At 55.6% G+C, this 23,275-nt stretch overlaps 12 protein-coding genes across 12 annotated transcripts; 6 read left to right on the forward strand and 6 right to left on the reverse strand.

Annotated features, from left to right (window-relative positions):
• Nucleotides 1–13: 13 nt before the first annotated feature.
• Nucleotides 14–2,718, forward strand: L969DRAFT_24991 (uncharacterized protein; the record flags this gene model as incomplete). Its single annotated transcript, XM_014711303.1, has 2 exons — nt 14–2,622; nt 2,677–2,718. The coding sequence occupies exons 1-2, from the start codon at nt 52–54 to the stop codon at nt 2,716–2,718; spliced, it is 2,613 nt and encodes an 870-aa protein (XP_014566789.1). The 5' UTR covers nt 14–51.
• Nucleotides 2,701–4,234, reverse strand: L969DRAFT_88967 (uncharacterized protein). The gene is made up of 4 exons (XM_014711596.1): nt 4,047–4,234; nt 3,879–3,986; nt 3,184–3,824; nt 2,701–3,129 (listed from the first exon to the last, which is right to left on the reverse strand). Exons 1-4 carry the CDS (start codon nt 4,189–4,191, stop codon nt 2,752–2,754), a joined length of 1,272 nt encoding a protein of 423 aa, XP_014567082.1. The 5' UTR covers nt 4,192–4,234; the 3' UTR covers nt 2,701–2,751.
• A 131-nt stretch (nt 4,235–4,365) lies between these two features.
• L969DRAFT_51137 (uncharacterized protein) lies at nt 4,366–5,650 on the reverse strand (the record flags this gene model as incomplete). Its single annotated transcript, XM_014711597.1, has 3 exons — nt 4,366–4,834; nt 4,891–5,226; nt 5,292–5,650. The coding sequence occupies 3 exons, from the start codon at nt 5,648–5,650 to the stop codon at nt 4,366–4,368; spliced, it is 1,164 nt and encodes a 387-aa protein (XP_014567083.1).
• A 163-nt stretch (nt 5,651–5,813) lies between these two features.
• Nucleotides 5,814–7,792, forward strand: L969DRAFT_50918 (uncharacterized protein; the record flags this gene model as incomplete). The annotated part of the gene is made up of 12 exons (XM_014711598.1): nt 5,814–5,839; nt 5,895–6,025; nt 6,084–6,151; nt 6,201–6,391; nt 6,453–6,516; nt 6,571–6,678; nt 6,744–6,923; nt 6,977–7,038; nt 7,170–7,401; nt 7,454–7,554; nt 7,623–7,659; nt 7,709–7,792. 12 exons carry the CDS (start codon nt 5,814–5,816, stop codon nt 7,790–7,792), a joined length of 1,284 nt encoding a protein of 427 aa, XP_014567084.1.
• A 54-nt stretch (nt 7,793–7,846) lies between these two features.
• L969DRAFT_95600 (uncharacterized protein) lies at nt 7,847–9,462 on the forward strand (the record flags this gene model as incomplete). The annotated part of the gene is made up of 3 exons (XM_014711599.1): nt 7,847–8,995; nt 9,049–9,114; nt 9,175–9,462. The coding sequence occupies 3 exons, from the start codon at nt 7,847–7,849 to the stop codon at nt 9,460–9,462; spliced, it is 1,503 nt and encodes a 500-aa protein (XP_014567085.1).
• A 69-nt stretch (nt 9,463–9,531) lies between these two features.
• On the reverse strand, nt 9,532–9,885 carry L969DRAFT_95601 (uncharacterized protein; the record flags this gene model as incomplete). Its single annotated transcript, XM_014711600.1, has 3 exons — nt 9,532–9,624; nt 9,677–9,792; nt 9,852–9,885. The coding sequence occupies 3 exons, from the start codon at nt 9,883–9,885 to the stop codon at nt 9,532–9,534; spliced, it is 243 nt and encodes an 80-aa protein (XP_014567086.1).
• Nucleotides 9,533–11,446, forward strand: L969DRAFT_88972 (uncharacterized protein). Its single transcript, XM_014711601.1, has 4 exons — nt 9,533–10,395; nt 10,453–10,555; nt 10,608–10,755; nt 10,811–11,446. Exons 1-4 carry the CDS (start codon nt 10,005–10,007, stop codon nt 11,051–11,053), a joined length of 885 nt encoding a protein of 294 aa, XP_014567087.1. The 5' UTR covers nt 9,533–10,004; the 3' UTR covers nt 11,054–11,446.
• On the reverse strand, nt 10,821–11,704 carry L969DRAFT_88973 (uncharacterized protein). The gene has a single exon (XM_014711602.1). The coding sequence runs from the start codon at nt 11,689–11,691 to the stop codon at nt 11,095–11,097; it is 597 nt and encodes a 198-aa protein (XP_014567088.1). The 5' UTR covers nt 11,692–11,704; the 3' UTR covers nt 10,821–11,094.
• A 152-nt stretch (nt 11,705–11,856) lies between these two features.
• L969DRAFT_95606 (uncharacterized protein) lies at nt 11,857–13,309 on the reverse strand (the record flags this gene model as incomplete). The annotated part of the gene is made up of 2 exons (XM_014711603.1): nt 11,857–12,190; nt 12,240–13,309. 2 exons carry the CDS (start codon nt 13,307–13,309, stop codon nt 11,857–11,859), a joined length of 1,404 nt encoding a protein of 467 aa, XP_014567089.1.
• A 56-nt stretch (nt 13,310–13,365) lies between these two features.
• L969DRAFT_539901 (uncharacterized protein) lies at nt 13,366–16,978 on the forward strand. Its single transcript, XM_014711604.1, has 9 exons — nt 13,366–14,599; nt 14,647–14,748; nt 14,804–14,939; nt 14,994–15,078; nt 15,137–15,615; nt 15,673–16,039; nt 16,092–16,268; nt 16,321–16,451; nt 16,498–16,978. Exons 1-9 carry the CDS (start codon nt 13,477–13,479, stop codon nt 16,901–16,903), a joined length of 3,006 nt encoding a protein of 1,001 aa, XP_014567090.1. The 5' UTR covers nt 13,366–13,476; the 3' UTR covers nt 16,904–16,978.
• On the reverse strand, nt 16,974–20,073 carry L969DRAFT_50703 (uncharacterized protein; the record flags this gene model as incomplete). Its single annotated transcript, XM_014711605.1, has 10 exons — nt 16,974–17,100; nt 17,153–17,306; nt 17,358–17,389; nt 17,442–17,797; nt 17,848–18,467; nt 18,524–18,578; nt 18,749–19,044; nt 19,098–19,129; nt 19,179–19,537; nt 19,588–20,073. The coding sequence occupies 10 exons, from the start codon at nt 20,071–20,073 to the stop codon at nt 16,974–16,976; spliced, it is 2,517 nt and encodes an 838-aa protein (XP_014567091.1).
• Nucleotides 20,074–20,369: 296 nt separating this feature from the next.
• L969DRAFT_95608 (uncharacterized protein) lies at nt 20,370–23,255 on the forward strand (the record flags this gene model as incomplete). Its single annotated transcript, XM_014711606.1, has 3 exons — nt 20,370–20,720; nt 20,772–22,729; nt 22,784–23,255. The coding sequence occupies 3 exons, from the start codon at nt 20,370–20,372 to the stop codon at nt 23,253–23,255; spliced, it is 2,781 nt and encodes a 926-aa protein (XP_014567092.1).
• Between the last annotated feature and the right edge of the window lie 20 nt (nt 23,256–23,275).

Raw genomic sequence — 23,275 nt, forward strand, 5'->3', positions numbered from 1 at the left:
TCTGTACGTTCGGCGTCAGGCGACAAGCCGCTCTACGCTCGCTCCCCCAGCATGAGATGGGCCTTTCCAGCCCTGCTCAGCGCAGTCTTGGCACGCTCGACAATGTTGCCGCTCGAGCACAGTCAAGATGGGCATTTCAGCCAGCTCAAGCTCATCGGACGACCCCTCGCAGCGCCTCGTCCTCTCGTGCTTGAGCGGGCCATCCACGGCTCGACGGACTGTACCACGATACTGTATACCGACAGAGACATATTGGCAGCGCTTGCATGCCATGACGGTCAGGTCGCATGGCGTCACCGCCTCTCTACGGGCGCTAAAGTGATGGCGCTGCAAGCAAAGGACGATTATCTCCTCGTGACGAGCTCGAAGAGTATAGCACTCTATGAGCTGCAATCTGGCAAGCTGGTCTGGGAACGCAGTAGCACTGCGCCGAGTGCTGTGGCTGGATTCGTTCAACACGAGCAATCTCTATGCGTCGTTGGACGAGTAGACGACGGGCTGTTCGCATGGCAAGCAGATACCGGCGCGCAGCTATGGAGCACAAGCATAGAGTCAGCCTTCTCCGTCTCGGTTGATCCACGCTCATCAGATTCGAGCAGCTCGAATGAGGACTTTCACTCTCTCGCGCAGAGTCGGTATGACCAAGCACTCTTGCTTTCTCGGCAAGGCAAGCATACGAAAGCCTATACTGTAGCGCTGCACGACGGTTCGCTCAGCGAGATTGATGCGGGCAAGATCAGTGCTGTACAGTCTGACAAAAGCCTTCTGGTCGGCTACGCAGACGGATCAGCCTGGCTCGTCTGGCTCGACCCTTCAGACAAGCTTTGGTCTGCACAAGTCGTAGACGACAAGCTGAGCAAGCCCGTCAAGATCGAAGCGAGCATAGGTTCGCAAGCCAAGCTCGAGGCATACGGACCAGAGTGGATCCTCGTCAGAGCAGCTCTGCCAGCCGTGCTCCATCTGTCGCGACAGGGTGTGCGGCTCGTGCATCAATCCTCAGCGCCATCTTCAGACGAAACACTCATTGGAACGACAGCTTACGCTGCATCCTCCGCATTGCTTTTGACCACAGTCTATGCAAATGGTTATCAAGTCGAACGATCCGAAGTCGTCCGCCTGACGCAAACGGGCAAGCCACAGATCAATTCGTACGAGATGGCATACAATGCCAAAGAACAGGGACCGGTCTTGGACGTCATCGGTCTACCTCAGACAGAATCGATCACAGTGGCTGCATCGGGTGCAATACAAAAGTGGCAAAGAGGCCTCATTCATGTCTGGAAGAGAGAAGAAGGTCTTTCGGCTATCGGTCCTCTCTCAAGCGGCCTGACTCATTTCGAGCCCATCCTCACTGCTCCGACTGCTCTAGCAGCGGCCGTCCAATCTGAGAATGCTGCTCAGAGAATTGCTAGGCAGTTCAAACTGCTCCTCGGCCTGTTCGGTTCGAACAAAGGCCAATCTTCTCCCGTATCATCGGGTAAGGAGCAGCTCGTCCCGCGGGGAACCATCTACGCAGCTTCACGATATGGCAACACGTTTACATTGCGAGCGTACGATGGGTATCTGAAGCTCGTCAGCCAGAGGCGCGCAGAAACAGCAGAAAGCAAGAGTGAGGTCTACTGGACTGGTGCAAAAGTTAGTCAAGTTGAGGGACCGACCTCAAAGACGCTCGCTTTCTCTGGCCGGTCTGCCGATAACAAGAAGATTCTTGATACAGTCGATGGGAAGCAGACTGACGGAATCGATCCCGACCAGCTGGTCGTGTCTGCTACAGCAGTGGAAGCGTTGGGCCCGAGGGCGTGGCGATTTCATCTCCCGCAGGGCTACAGAACCATCACGAGCGCTTCTGCTCGTCTGAGCGCTGTCGCCAATCTCGGCAAGGTCATGACTGATCGCAGCTCAGTCTACAAGTATCTCGCCTCGGAGCTCGTAGCCATCGCCTCTTACAGCACTGAAACTTCGACACTGCTCGTTCAGATCATCGATGCGGATACAGGCGCCCTCGCTTGGTCAGCATATCACGGAAATACGCGATCGAGCGGGATCACGCTTGCACTCTCCGAGAATTGGCTGGTGTATAGCTACCAACCTGAAGAAGCGGCTTCGGCCTCTCGACTGGCTTCCGTCGAGCTCTTCAGCTATACGCATCCCAGCACGATCGATACGCTCGACTCTGTAGCAAAGACATTTGCTGTTCCCTTCGGGATCGCATCGATGAGCATTACGCAAAGTCGATTAGGCATCACGAACAAGAATGTCGTTGCTGCTACCGATACAGGTAGAGTGTATTCCATCGCAGCACGACTGCTCGATCCTCGCAGGCCACTCGTACCTACCAAAGCAGACAAAGAGGCGATGCTGATACCGTACGATTCCCTGCTGAATCCGGATCCCATGTCTATCGTCTCGCAATCGCTCAGAGCGTTGGGCATTGCTAGGATACAAAGTGTTCCAACGAGATTAGAGTCGACGGTCATCTTCCTTGCGACCGGTCTTGATCTCTGCATCGGATCTGTCAGTCCGTCTGGCAAGTTTGATATACTCAGTCCCGACTTCAACAAGGTCCAGCTCGTCTTGACCAGCTTAGGTCTACTAGGCGGTATCGGCTTTGCACGACCTACTGTGAGCCATCTCTGCCTAGGCATGATGTCATACTCACACGGGCATGCTTCACAGTTGAAGCAAAGGACACTGAGAGCGAGATGGTACACCACATAGAACCTGCATCGATGCATTCGTTTTCCTAGCACATCATTGCCTTAGCCACAGACTGGCAAAGACGATGAGGGCAAGCGAGACGCTGCTCGCTCCTGCGTAGTAAGGTATCGCGCCTGTTATGAAGCGAGGGTACTCGTTGTGTCTCAATGGCGTGATCGAGATCTGGTCTTTGATCGTCGTCCATGTCAGACCGGGTCGTCTATAGTCAACTCGAAGTGTGAAGACGCCGTGCTGGTCGGGCAAAGCGAACTGAGCGCTGTAGACTCCCACGTCGCTCGTCGACTGCACGGTATCCTTCGGCAGAGTAATTCGAAGATGGGGCGTGAGCATGGATACTTCGAGCTGGATATCCGTCGCTTCGAATGCAACCCAGTCCTTGCCGTTGTACTCTTGCAGCGCAATCGAATAAGCCTACGCTCACAAATTCAGCTACTGGCAGAACGTGTTAGCAAGAGTTGCACGCACCATCTCTTCTCCTACGCGGTATTCGGAAGGTGGCTGGGCTCCCTCGCCGTCGATGAGGCGACGATGTGACCGCGTGAGGACCCGTAGAACTGCTTTCTCGTGGAACGTCCACCTTGACAAGTCGCCGACCAGAGCTGAATTTGCAACTGACTCGTCACAGTTGGCAAAGACGTCGAGCGAGCCACTGAAGACGATTCTGCCATTGTTGAGCGTTTGCATTGCGCTTATCAGGCCGGCCTGTTCGCCAGAGACGAAGGGACCTTCATCGCTCGCTCTCTGTGGATCTCTCGAGTAGCTCTCCGGTGGTGCTCTGACGATATTGGTCAAGAGGGGTAATTGGGTGAACGTGTGTACGACGCCATTGTACTGTAGAGGCAGAGCAGGCGGCAAGCGAGCAACAAAGTGAGCGTTCGTCGTCACGCTGTAGCTCGTGTCGATCTGGACAGCAGAGAGATTGCCGGACGAGTGGGAAACGAGCGATGAACCTCTATCGTCAAACTCGAGCGAGAACTCTCTTGCGAAATCCCGCCAGAGCTCAGAGAGATCGCTGGACAGGGCGAGGAGGATCCCGCTGGCTTTGGCGGTCGAGTCAGAGGTGAGGAAGTCGACCAGTCGCTGCGGTGACAGATCTGAAGACAGTGCTGCTCGTTCCCCATCAGTGTCGTGAGGCAGGCAGGTCGATGGAGCCGGCTCACCCTTGGCAGAGGGAGCAAAGAGGATGATGTGGTCGAACATGGGCGCATCATATTCGTACAGTGCCGCTCCTTCCTTGGCTCCTCTGAACGTCAGCTCGAAGCCTCGCTCTGTCAGAGCAGTTCATGGCAGTCAGCGCGTGCACAGGGCTGGATGGGCTCGTGCTTTGCCTTGCAGTGAGGACCAAAAGTGGGAGTAGCTCGCCTGATCTTGCGCGGCATCGAGCACGACGAGGACTCTGTCGCCAGAGCTTGACCGTGCCAGTGCAGCCGACAGGGCGTTGCAGAGCACGACCAGACTGCTCAGCAACCTCATCTTGTCTGCTTGAAAGGCGACAGGCGACCACGTACGAGCTGGCAGTCGATCGATCGGACTCGTCGCGTCGTCGTCCACCTCACCGCTCAGAGAAAGACCAGCTCAACGCTTTCAGACAGGCAGGCAGGCAGGGAGGGAGGAGCAAGCGCAACAGGGACAGATGCAATGGGCAGTCTAGGCCTTGATCTTGCGCTGACCGAGGAAGGCGTTCTTCTCGACAGCGGTCTGGAATCGACCGTGGCCAAACTTGCTGCTCGTATCGATCATCTTCAGCTGGACCTTCTCGAGATCCTTCCTGGACGAGTGGATCTGGAGTGACTGTCTGAGGGTGAGGATGCGCTTCTTGACACCGACGCAGGAACCCTTGATGAGGACAAAGTCGTTCTTGACGACGCCGTACCTGACGAAACCGCCCATGGGTGTGATCGCCTTTGAGGTCGTGTCGTATTCCGTAGAGGCGTTCTTGTCGTCTGCGCCGGATCCGATGCGGTAGATCTTCTTGTTCTTCTCCGTTCGGTGATGGTAGCCGTTTTGACCGGCACGGGCGACCGAGAACATCACCTTGGAGGGATGCCAGGCGCCGATACAGGCGACCTTGCGGAGACCCTTGTGCGTCTTTCGCGGTAGCTTCTTTGTGCCCCATCTGCGGACGATGTGAGCCTTGGGGATGGGATGTGTCAGGTCACGGAGGGGACTGACCGGTGAGTGACACCCTCGAAGCCCTTGCCCTTTGTGACGCCGATGATGTCGATGTTCTGATCTTGCTCAAAGACGGCGCTCACTTCGATGGGTTTCTCAAAGTGAGACTTTGCAAAGTCGACCTTGTCGGCAATCGAGCCGCCGTTGATCTGGATCTCCATCAGGTGCGCCTTCTTCTGCTTGAGGCCCGTCTTTCTGATCTGGGTATGCGCGAGAACGCGGACGACGGTGCAGTACTTCTTGATCCTCTCCATCTCTCTCGAGACGGACGCGCCTCCCTCTGCGTGCTTCTTTGCGTACTTGGTGAACGCCTTCTTCTTGCTTCGGTACCAGTTCCTGTTCGGAGCAGGCCCCGGGTCAACAGCCATCACCGCAGGTGGAGCAGAAGGAGGTAGACAGACTTGTAGAAGCGACGCTTCAGCTCGTCAGACAGGTGTTCGGCCCAGACAGTGGTGAGCGAACGCAATCCTCGCGGCGTCTCGACGTAGCCGACGACACCGACGACGTTGACGGGCGGAGTCTCGATGATGGTGACCGCTTCGACGATCTCCTTCTTGTGCATCTTGCTGCCCGGTCGCTCCAATTCTCGTACGATGTGGGTCATACCGGCCTTGTAGCCCATGAAGGCAGTCAGGTGGACCGGTTTCTTCGGGTCATCCTTCGGGAACGCCTTGACTTTGCCGCGGTGACGGGCTGCTCGCTTGCGAGGCAAGAAGCCGAGCGAACCGTGTCGTGGGGCTTCGTACTTTCTGTGCGACATCCTGCTGGCCTGCCTGTGGACGAGCTCGTCGTCGACACGAAGCAAATTATGAGAACGGAGGCTTTCTCTCACGCTTTTCATCCAACTCGACTCGGGAAAATGGAATAGGACGCGTTATCTATCAGGCAGACATCTACTTGCCACACCCTTTCGCTCGGTGGTCATGGCAGAGTCAGCACCTTCCACCAAGTGGGCTCCTGCCGTCTGATTTGCTATCGGTGCTGATAGGGTATCCAATTTGCAGACCCCTCGCGCCAGTGCTGTATGCCTTCGAGACTGCCGACCAACTGTCGAGTCGTTTGGCCGACTTTATCATCAAAGCGCAAGACGAAGCCGTCTCGTCCAAGAAGGGCGTCTTCCGCCTGGCCATCTCTGGTCTGTCTCTGCGTCTCTGTCATCGGCAGCAGACTGACTAAATGGATGGCATCGGCAGGGGGTAGCTTGCCAAAGACGCTCAACGCATTGATTGGTCGACCGGAAGTCAAATGGGACAAATGGTCAGTCTTCCTGCGCTCTTCCCAGACGACCTGTTCACAGACACCCTGATGAGCGTAGGAGGGTCTTCTTTGCGGACGAGAGACTGGTGCCACTCCACTCGGAGGACTCGAATTTCTACACGTGCAACGAGGAACTGTTCAGCAAGGTACCCGAGCTCAAGAGGGAGTACATCCACACGATCGACGAGAAGCTCTTGCGAGAACCGGAAGAACTCTCTGACGAGTACGAGAAACAACTCATGACGTGCGCCTACGCTTTCCTGTCACCGTCGTTGTCCCCGTGTCTGACGCTCAGGAGCGGCTAGTGCCTTTGCGGGCAAAGACTCTGTTGCCTTTCCCCGGTTCGATCTCGTCTTGCTCGGCATGGGCGTGAGTCACTGCTTGGGTTCATGTCGTCCACAGTCAGGCTGACGGCGCATCCAGCCGGATGGCCACACTTGCTCGCTCTTTCCCGGTCACGCACTGCTCAACGAAGAACTCAGATGGGTAGCCTGGTTGGACGACTCACCCAAACCGCCCCCGACACGTATCGTCAGTCACTCTCTCCTCTTTTTGGGCAGCTCCTGTCATATGGCTGACACGGGCCGTCACCACAGACGTTGACTTTCCCCGTCCTGCGACATGCGCACCGAGTCGCTTTTGTTGCCTCGGGCGCAGGGAAACAGGAAGTACTCGCCCAGGCACTCGATCACCCTGGCGAGCTACCGTGCAGCAAGATCAAGCCCGCTCCACCGGGCCAAGTCTTCTGGTTCACCGATCTCGAAGCGGCCAAACAGGTCAAATACACCGCTTCCCCCTTCAAGCTCTAGCGTCTTGCACACTCTCGCAGGACAAGGCAACAACATACCCCCTTCCTGCTGCTCGTGTGCCCAACTCGGAAAGGGCGCTGTTGTACGTCCTCGTGCGCCAAAGACGTGTGTCATCTCTTGAGGCTTGAGCGCTCGAGCTCGTGAGCTTGGTCGCGACCAATCGAATTCACGACGAGCGCGCGACTGAACTGAACTGAACCTTACCGCCGCGAGACTGTGCACTGTGCCTCGGGACTCGACGGTGTGTGGGCGGCAGGCTAGACTGTGCGAGCGTGCAGCGGCCTCAGGACACATCCTCGTGCGACCTCAGACCCGCTCAGGAGCAGACGACAGGCCGACGGGGCGCGTGGACAAGAGAACGACGGCAAACAATCGGAAAGTAGACAATACCCTCACTTTCTCTCGCGCCCACCAGGCCCAGAGGATCTCGGCAGGAAGCAAACATGTCGGCCAACAGGGGAGCAGCACCCGTTGCTGCTGCTGCGCCGGCCAAACAGAGCATGTCTGAGCTCAAACTTCGTCGGTTGACCGAACACAACCAACGTCTACGCGAGGACCTCGAACGACCCCGTGTGAGGGTCTCGGAAGCTTCTGCCTCGTTCGTCTCACGCATTCCTGCACGTTGATGTTTTCCAAGTGGGGCTGATGGCGTGGTGATACGAACAGATTGATACAGTACTGCAAATCTACGCGGGATCATCTCGTACGTCAAGCGAGACAAAGGGGGCTCTGAGCTGATGGAGGAGCTACAGTGTCCGTCTATCTGGGGACCGCTACCGAAGAATGAAGACCCTTATGCGCCCGTTGCGCAAGGCGGCTGCTGCACCATCATGTGATGCTCTCCCGTGTAGGTTCGTCACCCGGTCGCTATAGTCCACCCAGGGACTCAGATGACAAGCGCAGCAGTCTGTCTGCTCGTCTGTGCAGGCTATGGCTGCTTGCGCGCGTCAGCGCTCGATGGACAAGGGCATCGATGCGAGTGGGCGAGTGACGCCAGCAGGTTGCCGGGTGGCAGGGTAGCGTGCCAGGAGTACTACGTCGCAGAGGCAGAGTCTGTATGCTGTTGTAATCACGATCGAGGGCTGGACCATCTATTCTGCGTCGCTCCTGGCTCGATGCTCCTCCTCCTTCGGCGACGACGCGCACCGTGGCAAGATCGATCAGGTAGGTGTCAGCCAAAGACGAAGAAGATTGGGCAAGGGATGGCAGACGGCGGGGAGAGTGCAGATGCCAAGCGGAAGAGGACAGCAGAAGAGCGTCGGCAGAAGATCCTCTCTCGTGGGACGGACAGGCTGAACAAGATCACGACGACGGCAAGAGGAGAGGAAGAAGCGAAGAAGCTCTACCGCTCTCACCAGCCCCTCCATGCCTCCGCTCCTCCGCGACAGACTGGCTCTGCCAACGATGACCCTGCTGATATCGATCTGAGCGCAACAGACGCTGCAGCACGACAGCGGCTACAGGGACAACAGGCACAGAGGATGAGGGACATGTTTGGCGGTCCATCCGGTGGACCACGTCCTCCTTCTGCTGCTCTCATGGCCGAGTCCGACGACGAGCTATCGGGACCCGAAGCAGCGAGATGGGATCCCGCTTCGACTGCCTTTGGGCCTCGTTCGATGGCCTCCCCCCTCAATGCGCCCAATCCAGACAAACCGTTCGATATGGCTTCACTGCTCGCCAATATGGGCGGCGGCGACGGATCAGCCAACGCTGAGACGATGCCGCCCTTTCTCGCTCAGATGTTGCAAGGCATGGGTGCACAGTCCAACGAGGTTCCCCTCCAAGTCGTCTCGCCAAAGACTTGGCCGGAGAGGTTGTTCCCGGTCGTCCATATTGCCTCGATGGTCTTGCTGGCTGGCTATGCCATCCTCATCATCGAACCTGGCAATCGATGGACGACTTTCGGGGGAAGCATCTCGGGCGGCCTGAGGGTCCAGTGGGAGGGATGGCGAAGTCTGGCAACGCGCTCGCCTGCCAAGACGCCCGATGGACTTGCTGCTCAAGTCTGGTCGGGAGGTAGCTGGATCGCTGCCGTCGTGGGCTCTCTTGCTATCATCGCAAGGTCAAGCTGAATGAAGTCCGCTTTCAGCCTATGCTCTACATGTTTGTCGTCGTCGAGCTGTTGCTCCAAACGACGCGCTTGCTGCTCTTCAAGGTCGGTCGCCCCCAACTCACACAGTGCTAGCTCGTTCGCTGATGGGCAAGCACGGAACAGGCTCGACCGAAAGTGTCCGGACTCCTGTCGATGGCGTTGCCTTACATTCCAGCGCCGTACAATGCCTACATCCTCACTTCCCTGCGCTACTGGTCGCTCCTGTCCACGCTGCTCGACGATCTATCTGTCCTGATCGTCAGCCTGGGCAGCATGGTCATCCTCGCCGAGCTACGCCACAGGGGCGGCTGGGCCTCTCTCAACGACGCATTAGAAGACACGGTCTCGCAAGCGAAGCAAGATCTCTACAGGGGTGCAGAGTCCTACCTTCCCGGTCGGGCGGAGCTGTGATGACGACGATGCAAGCTTTGTACAACCCTACACACCCTCTGTTGTCGCGTGGGGCCCTCATCAGGGCCATCAGGACTCGGCATCGATGGCTGCCCAGACCGCTTGGGTCTTTTGCCGCCTCTGAGCAGCGTCATCCCTGTTCTTCGTTGTCCTCTCTAGTCTCTGTATTGGCTCGATCAGCGCCTCGCTCATGTCGCGACAAAGCTAGCTTGACTTCTGCTCGTAGGCATTGGGTCAGTTCCTCCTTGAGGCTGTTGCATCCGCCCGTATATTTCGCCCAAAGGGACGACTGGTGGCAAGCGTGTAACGCCTGGATCACCTGTGCGCAATCTGTCCGTACTCCCCTCAGCAGCCAGACGGGAGCATGGCAAGTCTGATCCCTTGCGTACCTTGGTGTTGGTGCAGCGCCAGAGGTGGATGCATACTCTCGCCGGCTGGCCGTGGACGATGGCCAAGATGTCAACCTGATCGCGCGCGCCTGTCAGCATCCATCCGCCCCTAACAAGTCGAGTCTTGGGGGCAGACTGACTGACCATCACAGCATGAGCTCGGACGAAGAAGAGGATGATTGGGCGCCCGCACTACCGCCTCACCTTGCCTCCAAAGCGACCACAACAGCATCTGCCACTGCAGAGACGCGCAAACCGCTCGGACCCTCCTTACCGCCTCACCTAGCGCAAGAACGAGCGATCGCACTCCACAGAGAACTTGCACAAGACGAAGGAGAGGACGGTAGTGATGATGATGAAGCGGGCCCCATGCCGCTTGCTTCCGATCAAATGACGCATGAGGAAGAAGCAACGGATGGCGTGAGCGAGTTTCTTGCGAGGGAGGAGAGGGAGCGCAAGAGGCTGGAGGAGGAAGGAAAGGAGAAGAAGCTGCAGAGAGACGAATGGATGATCGTTCCGCCCAAGGAGATCTCCATGCTTGCAGGTCTGCTCCCCTTTTGGTTCCTGGAGATCACCGCTCGAACGCTTTGGAGGGGAACAGCATTCGATCCTACAAAGATGAAGGCGAGAGGGTTCAGGCAGGCGTCTACGAAAGATCAACCTTCCACCGGAGGCGTATCTGAAATGTGGACAGAGACTCCTCTGTGAGCTTACCGACTCTGCCGTCATCCTTGACTCATCAGCGTCTTACGACAGGGAGCGAGCAAAGAGATTGCAAGAGGAGACCATGGGCATACGCAAGAAAGTCGTGAACACAAAGACGGAGACAGAGGAAGAAAAGCTGGACGCCGAGCGTAAACGCAAACGGGATTACGAGATGCGCAATGCCATCGACAAACACAACGTGAGCCCTCTTTCGCGGTCTTCCTGCCTGCTCGTGCGCTCATCATCGCGATCAGCGTTCGAGCCGAGCAGAGACACTTGTGGAGATGCACGAGAAGAGTGCAAGTCAAAAGGCACAAGACCGCGCAGAAGGAAAGAAACGTCGTCGGGGGTCTCCCTCGCCACCTCCTGCTGCTATATGGGACAGAGACACCATGATGGGCGTGAGTGGGAAGATGCTCGGCGAGAAGGAGCGCAAGACGATGCTCATGGATGCAAAAGCCCTGGGCGGTCGGTTCAGTTCGGGTACATTCAGCTAGAGGAGTCTACACCATGATGTTGTTGTCACTATGCTATCGTTCTACAGAGCCAGACGAGCGAGACATTGCCATTCTGATGGATCTGAACTGGCAGTCCTTACGACCTGCAGTTCGCCCAGAGCGAAGCTTGACATGCCGCACAATCGACAGGTACCATCGCTGGCCAAGGTCTCATCTTGGACCATGATCTCTTGCACGATCGCGAGCTTGTGTGCGCTCGTCAGGTCACCATAGACCAGCGAAAGATGCGGAAAGTAGTCGGCTTGATCGCCCAGTCCGAAAGGCTGGAGGGCCGCTCTCAGACGATCATGCAGACCGGACAGTGACTTGTCAGGTTCGATAGCTGCAAGAACGCATTGGAAAACAGTGCCGCCTTCGCGCACGTCTCGGAACACGAGCTCAGATGGTGCAGGACCCGTTCCGATGACGCCTCGGATTGTATCCACAAGTGAAGAGATATCTGTCTCGAGGGGCAACCGCGAATGCAAAGTGACATGGGGTGCAAAGACGGGCGTCTCATTCGCATGCGCTAGTCGACCGATGAGCATGGAGAGCCGTTCGGTAGGGCTGGTCGAGTGGTGATCTGCTTCGATCGAGGGTACGAGCCATAGCGAGATGCCGTGAGATTGTGTCGCCATTCGAGTTGTCGAGGGCAACAGACGCGCTCATGGTGTACACGTGGCGCTAAAGTAGTGAGCCCAAGGCGTCACAGCTGCTGCAAAGTCAGAGCGATAGATGGCAATATACAATGAGACAGTCAACATGATGAAACGCATTACAGGGTACCAGCTTGTCCGAACGAGCTAAGCACCACTGGCAATTCTGAGCTTCTTGCTCGTATCAAGGCCCGCAGCCGAATCCGTTCTCTGCCTCTTGCTCTCGATCAGAGCTCTCTGAGCGAGCAAGTAGTTGGCAGACTGGCTTGATGGAGCAGGGTTTGTGGGTGCGCCGACGATGATAGGACTGGATGTCGCTCTCGATCTGTTGAGATCTTGTGCTGGCGTATTGCCTCTCGAGTCCGGATTGGACAGATCGAGCGTATGAGTGTAGTGGGATTCTGATGCAGATGAGGGCGTCTGGGGCGTCGCTGTGCCTCCGTGTCGATTTCTCCTGGCCCAGATGGAAATGAACAAGATTCTGTAGCGAGGATGAGCTATCATTGGTCAAGAGATGGTACAAGGCGCACCGCTTTAGCTTTCGGTTATACCAGAAGAAATTGCTCGACCAGAGCAGACCGCCGCTCGCATCGTGGTAAGAGTCGCCTCTGCCAAGCTTAGCAGGTGTGGCATTATTGCCCTGCGCGGCCTGCATACTCCTTCTCGAAGCTCTTCTTGGCGTCAAGGGCTGCAATGGGCGTGGCAAGCCATCCATTTCCCACGTCTGCTCCATCCCGTCTTCTTCATCATCCTCGTCTGCAAACGTCGTCTCTGCATCTTCATCGTCAGAAACCGAAGCATGCGGATCGGAATCTGTATCTGGCATGTAGCTAAACACTTCGCACTCTGACAGATTGATCACGGGATCCAAGAGCGACTTGAGAGCAGGATGAGCCGAATCGAGCAAGACGGCATCTTGTCGGGCCATCTCGCTAGGCGACATACCACGATGAGGATCAGCGTGACCAAATTGACGGGGCGTATTGTACGAAAAGCCGTATCCTGCTGAAGTAGTTGGTTGCGTTTGGTGAGGCGCGCCCGGGTTGAAGTTGGTAAACGCACGACGCTGAGCCATGAGCATGCTTTCGAGCGTGCCAGGCGCTGAACTCGAGAGACCCGTCGACGGGCGACTGCCTGCACCGAACAAGCTCTGAAAAGTCTCGAGATCGCCAGGAGGATAAGCAGAGAAAGAGCGCTGCTGGGCAAGACTATCCGGTGCCTTGAGATGATCTAGCGCATTGCCCAGACTTGCCAACACCGCCCCGGAACCTGGCTCTTTCGTGAACTCTTCCGGTCTGACTTTGCTGAAGTCGTGGTCTGGAAAAGCGAGATTGAGGGTAGAGATGAGGAGCCAGAGCGTCTTGCGTGATTGGCGTTGGTCGAGAGGACCGAAGGGTGAGGCATACACGCCATCTACTTGGTCCGGCGGAGAGACCGAAGCGGTAAGTTCGAGATCCGATTTGAGATCTGCTTCGAGCGTCTTGAGCAGCTTGCGGTCTTTGTGGATCGGCTTGCACGAGTAGGCTTCCAGCCGGGTCGACACTTTGACCGAGGGCGTCGTGAAGGACAAGGCCCTGGAGAGCGCGTCCAGCTCGGGCATATCGTCAAGATCTACGCGCTTGCATGAGTTTCCCTGAAGGGTCGACTGCCCTCTTAGTGAACTCACACTTCATGTTGTGCGGAGGTGAGGAGTAAGCACGCGCTGTTGTACGATAACACGGTCGTGCCTTTGCTGACAGGTAGTGGGACGGATGGAGAGCGCCTACGATGCGCACTCGACTCTTCGGAGCAGACTTGCAGAGCTCTCAGACCGACTGCATCTGTCGAGAGGCGTTAGCCGCGCTGGATTTGGAGCACACGTTGCCCGGCTATTCGACTTGCCGTCTGCTGATATCGGTCACGCTGTATTGCATCACTCGCCTCTGCTTTGACCTGATGAGGAGCTCTCAGCTCGCCTCGAGCAGTGTAGACGAGAGCAAAGGCGATGGACCAGGCGCGGAGAGCGCTGCACTGCTGTTCGCCGTCCGATTAAGAATAGGCGTTAAACTCGGTAAAACCTCTACACGCGAGAGGGGCACATTAGCCGCTGGGGCGTTCTTATCGTGCCTCGCAGCTGGTCTGCCCAGTGAAATCGACAGGCTCCTTGTCACTGCGTCGGAAGCAGAGGACGCACAGTCCTCAAAGGCTCGCAGAGCGAAACAACTATTGATCGCTGCCGGAGAGGTCTCGTCACTTTCGCGCCCGGTCAGCTCTTTCAATCGCCCGTGTCGCCCGCGCTCTGCCCACGAGCTGCCAGCCGTCATGGCACAGACCAATGGCGTCCCCAAGCAGAAGCGGCTCGCCGTCTTGACATCAGGTGGCGATAGTGCAGGCATGAATGCAGCAGTACGAGCTGTCGTCAGGATGGGAATCGCAAAAGGTTGCCAAGTTTTTGTCGTTCGAGAGGGTTGGGAGGGTCTTGTGCGCGGCAACAGCTCACCCTCGCCCAACTCATCTACCAACAATCTCAGAGAGAGCGCTCAATCGGACTTGCCCGCCATCTCGTCCAGCAAACCTTCACCTGGCGTGGGAGGTGGACAGGGGTTTGTAGCTACGTATGGCGAAGGCGAGTTGCTCAAGCACGGCGAGGGAGAAGTAGCGCTTGGCGGACGGTTCATCATCAAAGTAGGCTGGGACGACGTTCGAGGTTTCCTGGGGGAAGGCGGTACTTTGATCGGCACGGCTCGTTCGGCAGCTTTCAGAGAAAGAGACGGCCGACGAAAAGCTGCCCTCAATCTCGTCAGAGAAGGCATCGATGCTCTGGTGGTCTGTGGTGGTGACGGATCGCTCACCGGAGCGGACAAGTTACGCGACGAGTGGCCTTCCTTCATCAAAGAGCTCACCGAATCGAGTAAGACGTCTCATCAGCATTGACCGACTGATCTCATTCCTTTGTAGAGGAGATTACCGAAGAACAAGCGCAGACCTATCAGCATCTCAACATCGTCGGTCTCGTCGGTTCCATTGATAACGACATGGCTGGCGTCGATTTGACAATAGGCACGTCAAAACACTGAATGTTTTGATCTGGACTCATGGGTCTTCACAAGCGCAGGCGCATCAACGGCATTGCATCGGATATGCGAAGCAGTCGACTCCATCTCATCTACCGCCTCATCGCATTCCCGCGCGTTTGTCATCGAGGTCATGGGTCGACATTGCGGCTGGCTCGCTTTGATGGCCGGCATCAGGTACGCCGTACATGTCGAGGCCGAGCAGGATGAGCTGATCTCACGCTTGTACAGTGCTGGAGCAGACTACCTCTTCATTCCAGAGCGACCTCCAAGCTCTGATGACTGGGAGACCGAGATGTGCGACACTTTGCAGAGGGTCAGCAGACTTATTTGACTCGATCTGATCGTGGCTGAATGACACGAGCTGCTGACAGCATCGCAATCTTGGCAAGCGTAAGAATATCGTGATCGTGGCAGAAGGTGCAATCGACAAAAATCTCAATCCAATCACCGCGAGCAAACTCAAGGATATCCTCACCGATCGCCTCAAGCTCGACACTCGCGTCACGACGCTGGGTCACACGCAACGAGGCGGCAAGCCTTGCGCCTACGACCGTGTTCTTGCGACTCTGCAGGGATGCGAAGCTATCGATGCTCTGCTTGCTTCCACGCCAGATATACCTAGTCCTATCATTGGCATACAAGAAAACAAAATCACGCGCACGCCGCTCGTTGAAGCAGTCGAATTGACTCAGCAGGTCGCCAAAGCCATCGAAGCAAAGGATTTTGACAAAGCTATGAGTTTGCGCGACCCAGAATTTGAAGAATGTCTCGATGTCTTCAACTGCACGACGCGACTCGATGACAAATGGAAGCTGCCCGAGACTAAGCGTTTGCGAATTGCAATCATGCAGTCAGTTGTAAGAATTTCAGCAGCATACCATGCTGACTGTGGGATGTATGTCGACAGTATTGGCGCACCGGCCAGCGGCATGAATGCAGCTACCTCTACGGCGGTCAGAACCTGCCTAGCTCGAGGTCATACGCCCATTACAGTCTACAACTCCTTCCTCGGTCTGCTCGAGGACAACATCGCCACGCCGAGTTGGCTCCGCGTCGATTCCTGGGTCACTCGAGGTGGCTCCGAATTGGGTACTAATCGCACCCTGCCAGATGCAGACAATGTCAAAGCCATCGCTGCCAAATTCAAGGAGCACAAACTCGACGCTTTGCTTCTCATTGGCGGCTTCGAAGCTTTTGCTGCTTTGCGATTCCTCGAAAGCGCACGCAAAGACAATCCGGAGCTCAAGATCCCTATGGTGCAGCTCCCCGCTACTGTACGTGCGGTAGCATCCAGCTATTGCCTGCTGAACGAGTCTCGCGGTACAGATTTCTAACAATGTGCCCGTGACGGAATGGTCACTTGGCTCTGATACCAGCGTCAACGTGCTTGTCGAGGCATGCGATGCAATCAAGCAGAGCGCAACAGCCAGTCGCAACCGTGTCTTTGTCATCGAGACACAAGGAGGCGAATGTGGCTACATCGCTACGCTTGGTGCTCTTGCTGTCAGTCTTCACTTCTTCTTCAGGAATGGGCGATATGCTGATGTTCAGATAGGCTGGCGGACTGGCCTGCTATATCCCAGAGAAAGGCATGAGCTTGAAGATGGTGCAAGAAGATCTTGACTTCCTCAAGAGACGCTATGAGTCTGATGTCAAGGGGAAGAGCGAAGGTCGCCTGGTCATCAAGTATGCTTCACTTGGCCATCTCAGCAGCGAGCTCATCCTGTTGCAGGTCCGAAAAAGCATCAAAGACGTACACAACAGAATTCCTCACCAAGATACTTTCAGAAGAAGGGCAAAAAGTGTTTGATGCGCGAAGCGTCCAGATGGGCCACACGCTTCAAGGTGGCACGCCGACACCAAGAGATCGATCTCGCGCTGCTCGATTAGCTTCTCGCTGCATTCGCTTCATCGAGTATCATGCCGCGGGCGTCGAAGGAATGACAAGAAGACCAGACGATCGAGATAAGCACGACGTAGCTTTAGTAGCTATCAAAGGCGGTCGATTGCGATTTGTGGGAATGGAGGATTTGGCGGCAGCTTCAGACCTCAAGAAACGAAGAGCGAAGGATCCCTGGTGGCTGCGTATCTACGATCTCGTCGAGGTGCTCGCAGGCAAGCAGGACCTGTCCAAGTAAGGAGTCTGAAAAGTAGATTGTAAACATTAGGAAACGATGCACTTTGGTCCGCACTAGTGTACACGCTTCATCAGATCTTGACAGCGATCCGCTCCCCCATCTTGATCTCGGTTTCCACTGATTCGTGTGAGTTGATGAGGAGGTCATCGTCAAATTTGATCGAAGCAGAGGGGAAAGCGGCAATGACAGTCGAGCCCCTGTACTGCACGCATCAGAGACCACGACAGATTCTTCAGAATAAGGACATACCCGTATTGGAACCAGCCCAGCTCATCTCCTTTCTTGACTTGATCGCCTTCTTTTCGCGACCAGCATATTGCGCCTACAAGCATGGCTCCTATCGCGACGAATGCAACCGGGAATGTCGACGCGCCATCGAGGCAGGGTGTCTCAATGACCATGACTGCATGACACATGTAAGCAGCGCAAGAACCGAAGACGGAAGATGACACACCATCGCGTCTGTTCGCGGTGAAGACATCGAAGCTGTCAACGTCAAGGACTCAGTAGTGTCAAGCGCAAGCGAGACAAAGCGTACTTCTCTCTGATTGCTTGTGGATTGACGGTATAGTAGGCTCCCTTGATCTCTGTTGTTGGGCCAAGCCGTCCAGAAAGTGGCGCATGGAATCGATGATAATCAGCAGGCGCAAGTCTGAAGATTGCAATCGAGATGTCTCCATCCTTGAAGCCGGGCAAGCCGGTGATTGCATCAGAATCGACTAAATTGGCAAAATTGAATTCCTCTCCTTTGACCCAGAACTGTTTAGCTTGATCGACTGACGGGTAAACGGTCAGACGACAATCTGCTGCGGAGGTGACGATGCGTTCGTCGGAAGGACTTGCTATTGGCCGGGCGTCCGGCTTGAGTTTGCGCGAAAAGAATTCGTTGAAATTCTGCTTGACGCCTTCAATTGCGCGTCAGCCGCTTTACGTCCATTGCCGACCTTGTACGAGTCCAGGTCAGGTTTGAGCAGTGTGTCTAGAGTAGGTTCGAGCGCGTAGTCCCTGACAAAGTGGTCGATGGTCATCCTGGCGCCCTCCGGGCTGTCGTAGAGTTCTCCTTGCCGGATGCTCTGTTGCTGAAGTCTGTCTTCGAGTCTCCGAGTCTTGAGCAATGATGTACGGCTTCCGAGAGAGACGAAGAGGAGATGCATCGACAGCCGAACGTACAAGGGCATCGGCTCAAAGTACTGTGTACCATCTCGTCTCCGCACAAAGTTGCCACAATCCTCGCGGACTGCCAAATACTGCAGTCCTGGGACCAAACGCTGAAGCCAAAAGTAGTGACTCTCGTGGGACTCGACTGCCATCACTGGCTTGTGTACGGGAGGCGCATGCAGGCGGTCGCCCTCTTTTCCTGATGATTCGACGAGTTTGTCGATCGCACCCATTGTGTGCTCGCCGGCTGCATCCTCATGCGTTAAAGTGGGCGGTGCCATAGCGGCCCAGTTTGCTTGCTTGGCCAGCTCGTGAGCGGATTTTGCGGATGACTGCCCGAGGGAATAGCGGCTGCAGATCCGCGTGGTGATAAGGGAGATAGAGCCAAATAGATTGATGATCTCATCTACATCACAGCAGATCGCAACAGCGCTCAAGCAGGGATGCATAGCTAGAAAGTACCTCTTGCATGCGTGATACGGATACTCCGATTGGCAATCTGCTCAGCTGAGCTGGCCTAGGTGTCACTATCGCTGGCGTTACTTCTGACGCGCTCAGATCTCAAACCGAGAAGCACATTGAGGGACGGCCTCCGATTCATCTTCCATGTTAAGTGTGGTGTGTCACATACAATCGATTAAGCTTGTGATGTTAGATCTTGTTGCCGATCCGCTCGCCCATTTTGACCTCTGTTTCTACCGAGTCTTCAGAATTCTTGACGAGATCATCATCGAATTTCATCGAGCCAGATGGAAAGACAGCAATAACGGTTGAGCCTCTGCAACGAATCTTCAGCACACGTCTGCTTTGGTTTCTTGAAGAGACTTGCCCATATTGAAACCATCCGAGCTCTTCGCCTTTCTTGACCTGCTCACCTTCTTTCGCAGACCAACGGATGGCGCCTACGAGCATGGCCCCGACAGCGACAAACGCGATTGGGAATGTCGACGATCCATCGGCACTCTTCGTGTCCAGCACGACCACTGTAGACAGATTCGTGAGTGTTCGCTCCTCAAGATGACAAACCGCGTCTTACCGTCGCGTCTATTGGCTGTAAAGACATCGAATCTATGGCTGTAGTCAGCACACAAGATCGTGCAACTCATGGGAACCTTACTTCTCCTTGATTGCTTGTGGATTGACAGTATAGTATGCTCCTTGGATCTCTGTCGTCGGTCCCAGGCTAGCAGAGACGGGAGCATGGAAGCGATGATAATCTGCAGGAGCAAGTCTGAAGATCGCAATCGACAAGTCGTCCGCGTTCTTGAAGGCAGGCAGCGAGGTGATGGCCTCAGACTCGACAAGGTTGGCAAAATCGAATTGCTGTCCTTTGACCCAGAACTGCTTCGCTTTGGTGATGGATTGAAAGACAGTGAGGCGGCAGTCTGCTGCTGATGTGATGACACTCTCCTCCGATGGGGCTGCGATGGGTCTAGCATCCGGCTTGAGCTTGCGCGAAAAGAATTCATTGAAATTCTGTGAGAGCACCTCAGGCCAGCTCGGTATCAAGCGTGTAGCTGTCTGACCTTGTACGAGTCGAGATCAGGGTCGAGCAAAGTGTCTAGCGAAGACTCGAGCGAGTAGTCCTTCACGAAATGGTCGATAGCAGCCCTTGCGCCCTCTGGACTATCGTACAGCTCTCCCTGCCTGATGCTCTGCTGCTTCAACTTCTCCTCGAGGCGTTTCGTCTTGAGCAGTGCCGTGTGTCCGCCGACAGAGACAAAGAGCAAGTGCATCGACAAGCGCACGTAAAGAGGCATCGGCTCAAAGTACTCAGATCCATCCCTTCGCCTGACGAAATTGCCACAATCTTCCTTGACTGCCAAGTGCTCGACGCCGGGCACCAACTTCTTCAGCCAACCGTGATGATGCTCGTCAATGGCGTGAGTCGGCTGATGAATGGTGGGGCCACTCTGGTCTGCGGAAGGGTGCGATGATTCGACGAGCTGGTCAATCGCGCCCATCGTGTGCTCGCCGTTGTCGTCCTCATGCGTGAGGTTCGGAGGCGCCATCGTGTCTGTCGAAGCAACGGAATGTGAGCCCTCCCACTCTCAGAGCCACCCTCCTGTCACTGCGCAGGCCGCACCTCGCACCTCGTCTCAAAATAGAACTCGACAGTTTCCGCCGGGGCACCTGATGACGTGGCTCATTGACGCGGCGCAACTTTGCGCAACGACGCGAAGCCGGGCAGCTCAAAGGCCTACTGCCCATACTCACAGAGCAACGCCGGCCTCGAAGAACATCTGGCCGGCTCTCTATCTCTCGCTGTGGCTAGCCGATCAGGCCCTGGGCTCGCCAGACTGTTCCAATGGCGCGTATCGAAGCGCCGACGTGGCAGCCCTCACGACGACCAAAAGCCTTGTCAACGGCGTCTCGCTGCATCTGCTTCGTCTTTCTCTGCTGCTTGTTGGTAACAGATCTATCCACGCTTGCCGGTGTGAGGGCAGCACCCAGCGGCGTCCTCGCTATCGATGCAGGAACAGACTCGACAAAAGCTGTCCTCATCAAGCCTGGCGTTCCTTTCGACGTCGTCTTGAACAAAGATAGCAAACGCAAGACGTCGAGCATCGTTACGCTCCGTGTGAAGCAAGAGACCGTCGACGGTGCAAAGAATAAAGTAGAAGTAGAGAGGTTTGTCGGAGGCGACGCAGCGAGTCTCGTCAGTCATTTGGCAGTTGCATGCTGAGCGGCGCTGACATCGGTCGCACAGGTCACGCGCTTTCCAAAAGATACCTACCCGTCCACGAAATTTCTTTTGGGCAGGACGAGCGAAAGTGACATTCAAGTCGCTCTGTACCAGAAGCTCTTTCGACTTGGCCTCAAAAGTACGCATCGCAATACGCTTGGCTACACTCCTTCGGATGCCCTTGTGAAAGCGCAGCAAGCTGTTGCGGAGAAAGGCGAAGAGCTCGAAGGATGGCTTCCCGAGGAGATCATGGCAATGTTACTCAAAGACGTTCAATCGAGCGCTCAGGCCATCACGAGTGACAAGGAGCGCATCGAAGATGTCGTCATTACCGTGCCGGCTCATTACAATCCGTACGAGCGCAAGGCAATGCTCGATGCCGCAGAAGTAGCCAGGCTCAAACCGCTCGGGTTGATCAACGATGGCACGGCGGTAGCGATCAACTTTGCAATGACACGCACCTTCCCTGTGACCACCGCGACAGAAGAGGAAGTGCAAAGCTCGAACACTTTGGTTGGTGAAGAATATCACTTATTCTACGATGCCGGTGCAGGGTCTGTACGAGCAACCGTAGTCGGCTTCTCGACGCTCGCAGTCAAGGACCACCCGACATCAAAGACAACACGCAACGCAACGTCTCTCAATGTTCGGGGCATCGGATGGGATCGATCAGCAGGCGGTCTTGCGATTGAGGCCCGCTTGCGCGACATCTTTGTCGGTCTCTTCGACGATAGCCAATCTGGCAAGCCGAGTGTAGCCAACAACGATCGTGCAATGGCCAAATTACTCAAGGAAGCCAACCGAGTCAAGCACGTCCTCAGTGCCAATGGCGAATCACAGGTCAGAATAGAGGGGCTCGTCGACGACATCGACTTCAAATCCCGCGTCGAAAGAAGTCAGCTCGAGTCACTGTCGGAGGATCTCGTCCAGCACTTTGCTGGACCCATCGAGCAAGCGCTGCTCAATGCCAACATCACACTAGCCGATCTGACCTCGTTCGTGCTCGTGGGAGGTACCTCTAGAGTACCTCTCGTACAAGCTGCCGTCAAGTCCATCGTGCCGGAAGCGCTCATTGCTCAAAATCTCAACGCCGATGAAGCTGCAGTCATGGGTGCAGCTCTCTATGGAGCTGGTAAATCAGGTCAATTCAAGACGAAAGACATTCGCGTGCGAGATCTTACTCCCTTTGACTACTACGCGCTCTACCAATCTGCTCCAAACGAAAGCGGTCACACTGAGCAGATCAAGGACGTGCTCTTTCCTGCCGGCACTCCGCTGGGTATGACCAAGACACTCGAGTTTGCTGCAGCAAGTGACGCCTTCACCATCAAGCTTGGCCATTCTTATGCGTCTTCATCGGGCGAACCTGGCGGCGAGATCATGACCGCCACCATTCGGGGCTTCGAAAAGGCATTGGTAAATGTGACGGAAGAAGAGATTGCCAACAGCACTGTTCGCGTCACGGTGCAACTGAGCGACTCGAATGTCGTCACCATCCCATCTGCGATGCTGTTCCTGCCGATGCCGCCAATCAAGCTCAATGCTGACGATTCTCTCGGTGCAAAGCTGAAAGGATTGCTGGGTGGCAAGGACAAGGAAAAGAACCTGACGGATGATCCAGAGATCGCCAAGATGCTCCAAGATGCTATCAAGCCCAAGAAGCCAACGATGCTGACAGTCGATGTCAAGTATGCCACAGTACTGCCTATGCTACCATCAGATAGAATCAAGTCGCGTACAAAGCTCAGCGAAATTGACGCGGCAGAGTCGAGGAAGAAAGCAAAGGAAGAAGCCCGCAACGTGCTCGAGTCGCTCGTCTACCGCGTGCGTGACCACCTCGAGGATGCAGCGTTCGTCAGACGATCGACACAAGCCGAAAGAGACAGCTTGTCGAAGGTTCTGGCGAGCACATCAGATTGGATGAGCGACGAAGCCGAGACGGCATCTCTCAAAGATCTCAAGACTCATCGCCATACTCTCGAGTACGTAGAGTGCAGCTGGTATCATGTCGTGTTGCTCATACATTGGCATCACAGGAAACCATACAAGGTCATTATTGCGCGCGTTGACGACGCTCGTGAGAGACCTAGAGCTTTGGCCGATCTGCAGGCAGCCATCTCGCAAGGACGTTCGTTTATCAAGGTGCATGAAGCCGACGCCATCATAGAGGCCGAGACCGACACGCCGCCGCGATATACCTCGGACGAACTGACGTCGATTGGCTCTCTACTCAATACGACCGAGACGTGGCTATCAGAGACGAGCGAGAAGCAAGACAAACTAGAGTTGCATGACGACCCTCTGCTTCGTCGAGTCGACCTTGATGTCAAGACGAAAGAGATACACAATGAGCTGACGAAGCTGCTTCGCAAGCCGAAACCAAAAGCAAAAAAGCGCAAGGCCAAGCCAACGCAGACGCAACCTGAAGCAGCTAACGTTACGCAAGCGCAAGAACCAGTCGATACGACGCCGGAAGCAGACAAGGAGCCTGTACGCGACGAGCTATAGATTGTGTCTTCTCGGCATTT

This window comes from Mixia osmundae (genome assembly GCF_000708205.1).
Source record: "Mixia osmundae IAM 14324 unplaced genomic scaffold scaffold_7, whole genome shotgun sequence".
In the NCBI taxonomy this organism is placed as follows: Eukaryota; Fungi; Basidiomycota; class Mixiomycetes; order Mixiales; family Mixiaceae; genus Mixia; species Mixia osmundae.